Raw genomic sequence first — 13,948 nt, forward strand, 5'->3', positions numbered from 1 at the left:
GGGGTACTCACTCAACTGCACATTAATTTCACAAGCAGGCTGTTCCATTGATCGGATCAACGGAGTGCCAATCATGTGACATATCACAAATGAAGAGGGCTGGTAGTTACACAGAAGGTACTAAACTCCCTGCATACACAGTGCTAAAAACTTTGTTCTTTTATTCAAAGCATGACATCCTTGAAAGAAAATTATTCATAATTTTCCATTCAAAGGTCAGAGTTTGCTGCCATTCCTGCAGGCTTGAATTTTTGAGGACTCCCTAATCTAAGAAATACATAAATTTTAACAAAGCTGGAGCACATTTTCATCAGAGTTGACAAATGAATCTTTATAAAATCAACTCTTGAATGTCAGTTCAGTTACTACAAAGTATACTTCAGGTTTCTCTCTGTTAATTGCTTCTAATTTAGTCCTGTATATGAATCACTTCTAATCTTTTATCTTTTACTCGTCTCAGTCATATAGGACTACAGCCATGCTGGAGCACTTCCTAACACCAACCACTCCAAGAGTGTAGTGGGTGCATTTTGTGTACCACCATATATATATATATATATATATATATATATATATATATGTGTGTGTGTGTGTGTGTGTGTGTGTGTGTGTGTGTGTGTGTGTGTGTGTATGTATGTATGTATGTATACACACACACACACAATTTTTGCCTGTCAAATTCACTCACAGGGCACTGGTTGGCCCGAGGCAATAGTTGAAGACAGTTACTCAGAGTGCTGTCCAGTGGGGCTGAGCCCAAAGTCACATGATTGTAACAGCAGCAACAATAACAACAAAACAAAAACATTAACAACAACAATAGTTACCAAGTTCTGTGTCGTTAATACCCATGAAGGATTCAAGCAGGCCATTAATTTTGTCTACTGCCACACTGACCACATCATCAGGCTGGAAGAGAAGAAAAATATATTTTACAGATTAACAATGGCAGAAACTACATTGAAGAAATATTGAAAAAAAAAAACAAACTACAACTATAAATTAACAACAATAACAACAACTAAACTCAGCAAATCATTCAAACTGTTCTTAAAGGTAGTTTAACAAAAATAACAACAACAATGGTAATTATAATGATGACGATGACGATGATGGTGACAATTATAATGATGATTATAACAATGGAAATGATGGAAATGGTACTGAAGATATATATATCAATACCATTCTCGTCACTTTCACTATATCATCATCATCATCATTTAACGTCTGTTATCCATGCTGGCATGGGTTGGACAGTTTGACCAGGGCTGGCATGCTGGAATGTTGCACAAGACTCCAGTCTCACTTGGCATGGTTTCTACAGCTGGGTGCCCTTCCTAACACCAACCACTGCAAGAGTGTAGTGGATGCTTTTACGTGCCACTGGCACTCGTGCCATATATATATATATATATATATATATATATAGGAAGGGCATCCAGCTGTGGAAACCAAGCCAAATTTAGACTGGAACCTGGTATAGCTCTCCAGTTTACCAGTTCCAGTCAAGCAGTCTAACCCATGCCAGCATTCAAAGCAGACAGTAAATGATGATGATGACGTGTGTGTGTGTTTATGTGCACATATGTGTGTGTGTGTGTGTGTGCATGTGTATGTATGCATGTATGTATGTATTAATTTTATGAGCAAACTTATAGAATGTTGTGTTCATCTAAGTCTCTTTACTTGGTCTATTATTTCTATTTGTTATTGTTGGTCAGTATAACATGTCACGGTGACATTGATTTATCAATACCCAACGTAAATAACACCATGGTAAAAGGTTATCCAGCACTTTTGTCTATTACACACTGAATTTTAATCCTCTACACCTTTTTTTTTTTAATATTTAGTGGGGTATTTAGAACTATCTGCTGTGTCCTACCCTTGCCCACCTTTTGTTGTCTTTGTTTTTGAGATGGTAGAATGTGATTTATAGGATTTGAGAGAAATTTAGCTGTTATTTCCAGCAGGTTGAGTGACAGGCAAAGGGGCTCCCTTGCACATTCAAAAACTGACATTGAAATGTCAGTGGTCATCATTGTACCCATCATAATTCAGTGTCCACTTTTCCATGCTAGCATGGGTCAGATGGAATTTGTTGAGGGAGATTCTCTGTGGCCGAATGCCCTTCCCCTTGTCAATCCTCACAGGTGTTCCATGCAACGTAATATTTCCCCATGGAAATGTATGAGAGATGGATGAACAACACTGCTTGTATGACAGGGTGGTTCATTTACATTCATCATATGATCCTTAGACAGAGGCGCACACATACACAAACACACACACGCCGCACACACAAACACACACACATACACACACACCACACAAACACACACACAGATTTTCAGTTATAAATGGTCACCTGATCCTCTCAGGTAAGAATTTTCACCTGTATGTATTTTGGTTGTGTACAGTTCATTGTGGAATGAAACTCTCCCAATAGTTAGGTTTTAAACAAGTATAAGCTGCACACATGTTGGAATGTCTAACTCCCTGGTTCTCAAACAGAACACCAAGAATATTTAAAAATATAATCTAAGGCTTTAGAACATCTATATTAATGTTTGGTCTTCTTGAAAACATGTCTTTCATAATTTTGTGAAATACAAACATGACTTAAGGCGGCAAACTAGCAGAATCGTTAGCACGCCGGGTGAAATGCTTAGCGGTAACTCGTCTGTCTTTACGTTCTGAGTTCAAATTCCACCGAGGTCAACTTTGCCTTTCATCCTTTCGGGGTTGATAGATTAAGTACCAGTTGTGCACTGGAGTCGATCTAATTGACTGGCCCCCACCCCTGAGGGCCCAACTACCAGATACAGTAAAAACTCATAACAGGACTAAAGCAATATAGTTATTCTATGATCACAACAATCTCCCCTAAATAAAGGAATTCTTCTGTAAACTAGCAGTTCTCAACCACAGCGGTCATAATTGCATGTGGCCCTCAAACACCCTTCCGATGACCCCTGATGAGTTTCTCACTATAAATATAATAAATTCTTCTTTAACTGACTGCTACATCATCATCACCAACATCATTATCATCATCATCATCATCATCAATATTTAACATCCATTTTCCATGCTGGCATGGGTTGGACAGCTTGACAGGAACTGGCAAGGCCAGGGACCACCATGTTCCAAAGTCTGTTTTGGCTTAGTTTTCATGGTTGGATGCCCTTCCTAAGGCCAAGCACTTCACAGAGTTTAATGGGTGCTTTATATGTGGCACCAGCACCCACACCAATGCTTTTTACATGGAACCTACTTCTCATGGCATATATCTATGATATAACCAATAATACTCTCTACTTCCTTGCATCATAAATCTATGACCGGGTCAACTGTAAATATAAATTTTTCTTTAATTGACTTGTGTTTTACCTTTTTTGGTGCAGCTGGCTCCCCAAAAATATCTTGGGTTTCAGATCTGACCCCGATATTAAAAAAGGTTCAGAACCACCTCTGTAAGCACAACAAGCTACTCTAAATAAAGCCATTCCTCTATAAATACAACAAATGCCTGTAAATAAAAGCGTTACTCTCTAAAACACAACAAACTCCTCACTCGTAAAATATCATGATCCAACAAGCTTCACTTTTAAAAACGATTGAGTGACAAAGTCAATTCAATAAAGACTTCATTTAAATTTTCTTCTTTTGTTTCATTCTAATAGAAATAAAATTAGACTGATTAATCCTTTAACTTCACCCCAACAGCTGCCATCATAAACAAAGTAAATACGAAATTAGTTTATTTGCTTCTTATCATTGCTGAGTCTTTTGTGCTTTGTTTTTGTGTTTTTTATACTTCTTTCCTTACTTAATACCTATCTGATAAAGTAGTTCTTGACTAATCCTAGCACTGCTTCAGTTAGTAGCCTGATTAATTATACTGATTCGAACAGACAAACTAACAACAAAAACAAAAAAAAAATAGCATTAATTATGCAGCTTTAGTGAAAGGAGGCTATTTACTTGAATTAGGTCACATAACAACAACAACAACAACAGCAGTGATTACAACCAGCCAGACATCTTTATACCATGGAGACTACTACTAAACTGACATCTCTGAAATCAACAAAAGGTCAGAGTTCACAGAACTGATAGGGTTCTTTCTAACTCCAAAGAGTCCATAGCTTTTGTATATCTTCCCCATTATCAAGAACCCTTCAAATAAATGAATATTGAAAAATCAAGTGATCCCCTTCCTTTAGTAAAAGATAGTTGGGGAAAGGGGAAAGGAAAAAAAGCCAGTTCAAAGCTGTGTGAGGATCATTTACATAGCTGATATCTTTCAAATAAGCACACAATACCATAAGGTCAGGTTGATCAATTACTTTGTGATGAGAGGAATTTAAGTGATGGAAACAGTGCAGTGTGTGTGTGTGAATGAGTGTGTGCACGTGTGAGTGTATGTGTGTATTTATAAACATGTGTGTGTGTGTTGTATGTGTATGTATATATATATATATATATATATATATATATATATATATATATATATATATAAATGAGTAACAAAGATGTACAGGTGTACACCTAACAAGGTACCTCAATTTAAGCATTTAATTTAACAGAATCTTTTATATATATATATATATATATATATATATATATATATATATATATATATATATATATATATATATATATATATATATATATATATAAGATCCAGGGATTGAGGTGTAGGAAAAAAGCTTCCAGCAATCCGTAGTAAATATAAAAACAACTTCCAGGCACACACACACACACATATACGTCTACATAACAGCTTACTAACAACTCTACCTGTGTATATATAAACTGCGGGTATTGGGGTATGACTACCTTATACGTATATTTCCTACTTAGTACTGGGGATGTTTCATTTATGAGGATGTACTCCTGTATTTGTCTGAGTCATTCAGGTGCTTCGATAAAATGCAGATGTCAAGTTGACCCAATGTGCCTCCATGCTAGTCTTTGACATGTTGGTAGAGTATGGAAGATTGTTTTTTGTCGTCTTATTGTCTGAAATGTTCATTTAGTTTTTCCACAATGCTTCTAGATGTCTCACCTATGTATATCCTGTTCTTGTCTTTATAAGCACCCAATGCTCGAGACTGCCTTTCTAGTTCTACAGCTAATGCCATGGTTAATCTTACATACCATGCAGTTGTCGTTGGTGCATGTGATATTCTCAAAGGAGTTTGTCATACATAGTTATGATCTGGCGGAGCCCCCTGCCTTTTCAATGATCTTAATGTTGAGTTTGGCCTCTTTCAGAGCTTTCCTAAATCTTCAGACTAGTTCTCCATGGGCTGTGGCCTCTACAAACCTCACTCCTTGATATCTGTCGGTCTTGTACCACGTGTTCACCCTGTTTGCTTTGTCACAAACTCTTTGTATCCTATTCCAGTCTTTCTATATTTAGTGCAGGTACCATTGGTTTCATTATAGATAATGCTATCTAACTACTTTCTAGCTCCCTTGTGTACCTGAACCCTATCTTTCTGATCATATCCAGAGAAATACATGTGGTGCATGAAGTTCTGCACATGTTTCTTTGTTTCATAGGGTTTGCATTGGGGGACAGGTACAAGTCTGCTATCGGTATGTTGATTTTCATGCGTGACAAAGCTGAGTTCTTGTGAACAACATATTTAGAAATTATATATATATTGGGTCATTCCATAAATAATGTGATTTTTTTAATTGCATGAACTAAGTCAGAGGTGGGTGAGATTAAACTACCTGCATCAACTTGCTATAAAAGAAGGTAGTAATTTTACCCTGTTTTGACAAATGCATGTGTGTCCCAATAGCTCAAACTTAAAAGCCAAACAACAATGACAGCAAGCAACATTTGTTGGGAAAAAATTAGCTGTTATCCCCACAGACTATTTGAATCCCACAGCAAATAAAGAGTCAGACCAGTGAACTCCTCTCCTGAGAAGATTGTGAACAATGCCGACCATCACCGATGTGACAGCAATAAAACTGAGATGAACGACATGCTGCCATCACACGAACGCACAGTAGCCAATTATAGAAGAAGCAGAAATAATGAGGGAAGAATACAAACAACTGAAAGAACATTTAACAGCAAAATTCATACAAAACTTCATCATCTACATCAGCAGAGGTTGCCAATCATTTTTTACCTATGAACACCTTTGATTCCTATTTGAACTTTTTTTTACTTATTTGATCTTCAATACCAATGAATTACTTTCCTGGTTCACAGAGCTATCATCAAGAACCGAAGTTTCCACTGTAGTCACTAACAGAATTAGACTATCAAGAGAAATATTTCAGAGCGACAGCTTTTCTGTAAGGCTTTTTGTTCTAGCTGTGAACCTTCTGTCAGTTCTGTTAAGGAAATACAAAGGTTATGTGACAAACTCTGCAGGTGAAAGAAAGACTAAATTTACACCCAGCCCTTTTTTTGTTGATGACCTTCAGCTGTACTTGAGCAATGTTCCTGATATCAAGGAACAGTTAGAACTTGTCACAACATTTGCATGGGACATAAGAATGGAGTTTGGTCACAGAAAACGTCCATATTTGGTAGTCAAATGCGATAAGACTGTTGACCAAGCAAGGAATTGGATATCAATAGCCAATCTATCTTGCCCATCACCAGTGACAAATGCTATAAATGCTTTGGAATCTACAGGAATATTGCATATTTTGGTGTTGTGAGTAAATCTCGAGTGGCAAAGTAATACTCCAACAGACTTCAGAGAGGAAAGTCAAAGCTGATGAGAAACCTATAGCTCTTCTATCCAGGCTGTAGATTTTTATTTGCTCCTATTATCATCACAGGTGGATTGGGTTCCGTAACAAGAGATTTGCATAGAAACCTAAAAATGCTGGGGTTCTTGAAACAAAGAACAGAGCAGTCTGATTCACATTCTCCAGACAGGAGTGATTAGGGGAAGAGAGGAAATGTGTAAAACATTTCAGAGTTTCTCCATTTGAGGTTCCTGGGTGAACATACACACACCATCAAATGTACATATGGAATACATACGGACAGACACACAGAAAGTGTAATGAAACATACACTTGTGTTCCATTGTAACACACACACACATGATAACAAGCTTATCCACATACACATCTATGCATATATCCACCAGTTAACTACAAATTCCAAGAGCTGCCTTGTGTAATTCCAACCAGTGTCATTTCACCTGTCACCAGAGCCCCATGGTACTAGGACAAAATCCCCTACTGGACAAAATCCCTCCCCCGGCAGTCAATATCCTCTGGGATATTGTTCTTTCTTTACAATAATAATATTTTAGGAATAATTAGTTGATAGTTGATGATTCTTAAAATGCGAATATCTGAAATAAACTCGACTGCTCTCACAAACGAGAATGCTAAAAATGAACCCAACCACTCTCAAAAATTAAATTTAAAAAAACAGGAAAAATAATCCAGAATCCTTGTCTGGTACTGGATTGATCCCAAAATTTAATCAGTTCGTGCCAGTCATGAGGCCAAACATCCTTGAAACTTTCATCTGAATCCAGTGGTTCTTGAGACATCTTGCCCTCAGACAAACAAACAAACAAACATGACTGAAAACAACACCTCTGCCTTCGCTAAGGCAGAGCTGATAACAGTGATGTGTACTTACCATTGATTCAACTGTGGCAGGTCCATTAGCACGAAACCGTAGAGTCTTTTTACCACTTCCTACATTTCCACTTTTCTTTTTGGAATATGGCATATCAATAACAGCTACAAGAAGAAACAAACAAGAATAAATAAGACAAAGTCAATTAATTATTAATGACGGAAACAGTATTTAATACCAAAAGGTAACGTTTATATCTGTAGTGAGGCACAAGAAGCCAGTGCCATTTTGTACAAGATCTTGCCAGTAGCCATTACTGTGTCCAAGACAGGAGCGAAATCTCATCTGCAGCCATTTGCCATGCGTGAGACTCTCATTGGCAACGAATATATAAACAAGAGAATTGAGACATGAATAATAATAATAATAATAATAATAATAATAATAATAATAATGATAATAATAGGTCAATCGTATACAAAAATAAAGAACTCATCTTTCTATCTATTATATTTATATTTCTGCTGAGCTACTTCAGTCCTCTATATGAACTAATAATAATATTGATAATAATAATAATAAATAATAGTAAAGTACATACAGAATCCAGACTTTAATGGTTCCACTATTCGAAGAGTAAATGTGGTGCCCTTTGGTATTTCCTTCAACATTTTGGCAACTTCAAAGTGTCGACAACCTATCAAGCTCGTATTATTTATTTTTTCCAAATGGTCCCCTACTTTTACTTGAGGCATTTTGTCCATAGTGCTGCTCTCTTTGATTCTTTTGATGAATGCGTAACCATTGCCGTTGTCTGTGATAGTTAGTCCAAGAGCGTCTTCAGTTTTGGTAATGTCTATTTCTTTTGGCTGACCTTTCAAGTGAACAAATATAAAATCCTCCAGACCAATTTGGCCTCCGAGAAGTTTGGTCATATCGACTTTGTGGGAATTCAGAGTACAAAATAAGATCTGGAAAAATAAATAAATAAATAAATATGAAAAATAAATATGAAAACTAAAGAAATATGAAAAATGAATAAATATTCAGATTTCTCTTCAATTAAAGGGAAAAGAAGATTTTAGAATGAAAAGATCATTGTAACAAAATTTAAATATCAGATTCTGTGGAATTCTATTATTTGTCTATCTTTCACTTGCTTCAGTCATTAGACTGTGGCCAAGCTGGAGCACTGATTTATTCTATCAGTCTCTTTAGCCAAACTACTAAGTTACAGGAACACAAACACACCAACACCAGTTGACAAGTGGTGGCAGAACACACACACACACACACACACACATGATGAGCTTCTTTCAGTTTCCATCTACCAAATCAATTCACAAGGCTTTGGCTGGCCCAAGATTATAGTATAGTGGTCACTTACTCAAGGTGCCATGCAGTGGGACTGAACTCAGAACCAAGTAATTGAGAAGCAGGCTTCTTGCCACACAGTCATGCCTGTGCCACCATGTTCTGAATTTCTAATATCATTAGAATATTTATATTTGTATTTTTACTGTTTAAGCCAAAGGTGTAAAGGCAGACATATTCATGGTCTTTGTTTTTTTTTATTTTCTGTCTCCAAGCCAGGTGGAAGAGAATTATCCTCAAACCAGAATGCTGACCAAAATTCTTGCAAAAGAGAGAACACTCTGCTCGAGGCCCCCAAAGACCATGATAGGTCAGTTGGTCATGAGCCCTCGGTCTTCTAAGGTTAGAGTTTAACCATGAAAGTCAAAGGGTTAATTTTACATCCTTGTATTGGATATATAAAATAACAAATCAGGCATGAAGAAAATATATACACAATGCACTGCTATTAATATCACACAAGACTCAACGCTCTATATCAACAGCTCACAGTGAACTGCTTACCAATCCAAACTGCCAATCGCTCACAGTTCTTTATTTTACAATAAAGAGTAAGTCATCCTTTTAATGGGTGGGGTCGGAATCCTTCCACAACTTTTTTTTTGTTTTGGTTAGTGATGGGAAGATTAAGTATATTTCCAGTTTTCTGTTTTATTTAAGAGTAAACATTGTGAAGGCTCATAGCTTAGTGGTAAGGGTATTCAGCTCCAGGTTTTGAGTCCGATTCCTCGTGGCACATTGTGTCCTTGAGCAAGACACTTTATTTCACTTTGCTCAAGTCCACTCAGCTGGCAAAAATGAGCAGTACCATAATTCAAAAGGCCCATCCTTGTCCCATTCTGTGTCCTGCTGAGTCTCCATGAGAACTTACGTTAAGACTACACATGTCTGTGGAGTGCTCAGCCACTTGCATGTTAATTCCATAAGCAGACTGTTCTATCAAGTGGGCATATCAAGTGGAACCCTTGTCATCAGAACTGACTGAGTGCCAGTGACATGTAAACATCATCATAAAATGTCATTTAAACAAAATGACATTTTACACAAAGCACTCAACTTTATCTCATAACCTATTTCATATTTTCAATGTTGTTTATATTATTTATATCAAAGAAGTTGAAATCCAGGTGACATGGAATGTACACTGTTTTCTTGGTATCTGGATGAGGTTTTTTTTTTGTGTTTTCTCCTTTTTTTAGTACTGTACATGTCCTTTTGCTGAGCTGGACACACACACACATTATCAATTAGTAAATAAATTTTGATTATTTTTTTTCATAAGCCCTTGGACTCATATGTACAGGTGTCACTGTGCGGTAAGAAGTTTACTTCCCAACCATATGGTTCTCGGTTCAATCCCATTGCATGGCACCCTGGACAAGTGTCTTCTATAGCTACAGGCCAAGCATAGATTTGTGAGTTTATTTGGTAGATAGAAACTGAAAGAAGCCCATCGTATATGTATATATGCACGCATGTATGTGTGTGTGTGTGTCCTACCACCGCTTGAGAAATGGTGTTGATGTGTCTACATCCCTGTAACTTAGTGGCTCAACAAAAGAGACCAATAGAATAAGTGCCAGGCTTAAAAAAATTTTTTTAATACTTGGATCAATTCATTTGACTAAAATTCTTCAAGGCAGTGCCCCAGAATGGCCACAGTCTAATGATTGAAACAAGTAAAAGACCAAAAGAACAAGGCAGGAGCTGAGCCCAGTTCATACAGTGTATAAGTGACTGAGATTACAGCACTTCCCCTGGATGGGGTGCCGACCCATTGCAGGGTTAACTTCCCTGTTCCTTCTAGAACTCATTCGGAGCTGAGCTGACTGGAGCCACAACACACACCACTCAGTCCAAGAATCATAGCCATGGTCTTACAATTATGAATGCAACACTCCAGACACTGGGTCATATGCTTTCACAAATTTAGATTTGATTGTGCAAAAACAGTCTGTTTGAACCTACAGCTGCGTGAAGCAAGGCAAGAGCTTATCTAGCTTTCCAAGGTCAGTGGTTCCCAAACTTTTGGGGGCTGCCGCTCCCTTGACACCCAGGTCACATTCCTAGTACCTCCACCTCAACTAACTATCACAAACATAGACCACTTTCGGAAGCAAATTCAAAGCAACTCCATTTCACAAATAGAACTTAACCTAATGAACCCGTTATTTTGTTGTTTTTACATGAATTGCTACCCCATTATCAAAAATTGATAAAATTGCATTTTTAAAACAAAAGTTCAAAATGTAGACTGAAATTTTTAAAGTAAAATCCTTTCTGGAGTCACGTTTATTCAACCTTTTACAGGCACAAGGCCTGAAATTGTGGAGGAGGGAGCAGTCAGTTACATTGACCTCAAGTGCTCAATGGGTACTTATTTTATCAACCCCCCCCCCCCCCAAAAAAAAAGATGAAAAGCAAAGTCAACCTCGGCAGAATTTGAACTCAGAATGTAAAACCAGACAAAATGTTGGTCTGGCACTTTAATGATTCTGACAGCTTGCTAAATTTTAGTACAAGACCAGAAATTTTATTTCTAGAGGAAAGCAGGTAGGTCAATAACATTGACCCCAGTACTGAACTAGTACTTTATTTATTGTCCCTAAAAGGATAAAAGGCAAAGTAGATCTTGACAAGTTCCGAACTCAAGGACATAAAAAGCTGCAACAAATTCCGCAAAGCTATTTTCTTTGACATTGCTAACAATTCTGCTGGCTCACTGCCTTTGAGTCACAAACATTAATACAAAAGAAATGAAGACATCAAAGCATTGATAATGTAACGAGGGTAGGGTTATCTCAAATGTCTAAATATAGAAAAAATGTCACCAATAAAACTTGTAAACATCATCAAAAACCCCCAAGCCCATGTGTAGCCATTGATAATTATGCTAATTATACTTTATTTATTGAGTAAAGAAAATTTTCATAATCTGCTGTAGTTTGAGTTATTTATATTCTAAAATATACAATAAATCACTTTCTATAATAGTTTTTTTTTCCTAACTACATCAAAATATTTTTATTTACATTATTTACATTTGACGGATATTTGTCCTCATCTTGTTTAATGTAAATAATGTACATAATTCCTCATCTCTTAAATATAGAACTGTAATATTTTTATTTGTTTTAAAGTGAGCTGAAAGTAAAAAGAAAACAATCATTCAAGAACAAATTCAAATCGTCCAACCCATGCTAGCATGGAAAGCGGACGTTAAACGGTGATGATGATGATGATGATATATATATATATATATATGTATACATACACTCACACACACACACACATGTATATATGTATACACACATAAATATTCATAATGAATTCCTTCCAGTTTCCATCTGCCAATTTCACTCACAAAGTATTATCCAACTTATGGCTGTCCTAGTAAAGGACACACACACACACACACACACACACACACACACACACACACACACACACACACACACACACACACACACACACACACACACACACACACACACACACACACACACACACACACACACACACACACACACACACACACACACACACACACACACACACACACACACACACACACACACACACACACACACACACACACACACACACACACACACACACACACACACACACACACACACACACACACACACACACACACACACACACACACACACACACACACACACACACACACACACACACACACACACACACACACACACACACACACACACACACACATTATGTATGTATTGCAGTACTAAAATGTTTAGAATCTCATGTATGTTAATTTATGTGAGATAAATAGGGATTGTATAACTTGAGTAACAATTTCATTTCCTTAGTCAACAATCACAACAGTGTTTGCAAGTATAAAAATCTAATATACATACATATATTTATTTATTTATTAATTTACTTTTTTGGTTTTAATTGCTAGAGCCACCAATACTACAATATATCTTAACATATTAAAATATTATTATAATATCTTATTACATGCATGCCTTTCTTTTTTTTATCCTACTATTAGTTTCATGTCATTGGACTGTGGCCATGCTGAGGCACCACTATAAAGGGTTAAGTTGAACAAATCAAACCTAGTATCTTCTACCAAACTGCTTAGATATGGGGAGATAAACAAACCAACAGCGATTGTCAAATGATGAAGCAGGAAGAAACACAGATATATGTGCATACACACATACACACACACAATGGGCCTCCATAAGATATCAGCCTATCAAATCCACTCAGAAAGCAAAGTTCAGCCCATGGCTACAGTTGAAGAAACTTGCCCAAGATGCTGCACAATATATACATATATATCTAGACACATTTTTTTTTCACCTCTACATTCTTTTAGTTCTCTCCGTCTGTTTTCTATCCTCATTCCTTTCTGCAAAAGAGCATAGGCTTGAAACATCAAAGACTCTTCCATTTTTTCTTGAGTGTTAAACTAATACACCTTGTTTGTCGTACCCTCGCCTGTCTCTGTTTTGTTTTGTGTGTTTTTTGTACAATTTTGAAACATATATATATATATATATATATATATATATACACACACATGCATATACTTGTCTCTGATACCCAGTGAAGCCATCTCACATCTCGTAGGAATGTGTATGTGTGTGAGTGTGTGTGTGTGTGTGTGTGTGTGTGTGTGTGTGTGTGTGTGTGTAACATAGAAAGTCCAGTTTGCTGTAATGTTATGAAGTTTTTGACAGATTAGTCATGGATTTATAGCAAACATTTTCTTCTTTTATTTATTTATTTATTTTTTTTTTTCCAATGAAAGTACTTTAAGTTTACAAGACTGACACATAACAGCCAGTGTGGCATCATTATCTTGTCCAACCAGTACCAAAGAATTTACAACAGTTAGCTTCTACCACCACACCTAATATTTACAGTTGGAAGTAGGCACATAACATGTGTGTTTGTGAGTTATACGAGATGTCATCTGAAAATGGTCAGAAA

General features: G+C 36.7%; 1 protein-coding gene across 1 annotated transcript in view; it reads right to left on the reverse strand.

The window, feature by feature from the left end:
• LOC106882697 (PDZ domain-containing protein GIPC3) overlaps positions 1-13,948 on the reverse strand; it is a 36,394-nt gene that overhangs the window by 688 nt on the left and 21,758 nt on the right. Inside the window, exons 2-4 of the mRNA XM_089361966.1 lie at positions 8,193-8,562; positions 7,652-7,755; positions 828-909 (exon numbers count right to left, since the gene is read on the reverse strand). Of these exons, the coding sequence (XP_089218092.1) occupies positions 828-909; positions 7,652-7,755; positions 8,193-8,562 (556 nt within the window). The remainder of the gene's footprint in view (positions 1-827; positions 910-7,651; positions 7,756-8,192; positions 8,563-13,948) is intronic.

The sequence above is a fragment of the Octopus bimaculoides genome, chromosome 13, assembly GCF_046866305.1.
Source record: "Octopus bimaculoides isolate indiv1 chromosome 13, ASM4686630v1, whole genome shotgun sequence".
In the NCBI taxonomy this organism is placed as follows: domain Eukaryota; kingdom Metazoa; phylum Mollusca; class Cephalopoda; order Octopoda; family Octopodidae; genus Octopus; species Octopus bimaculoides.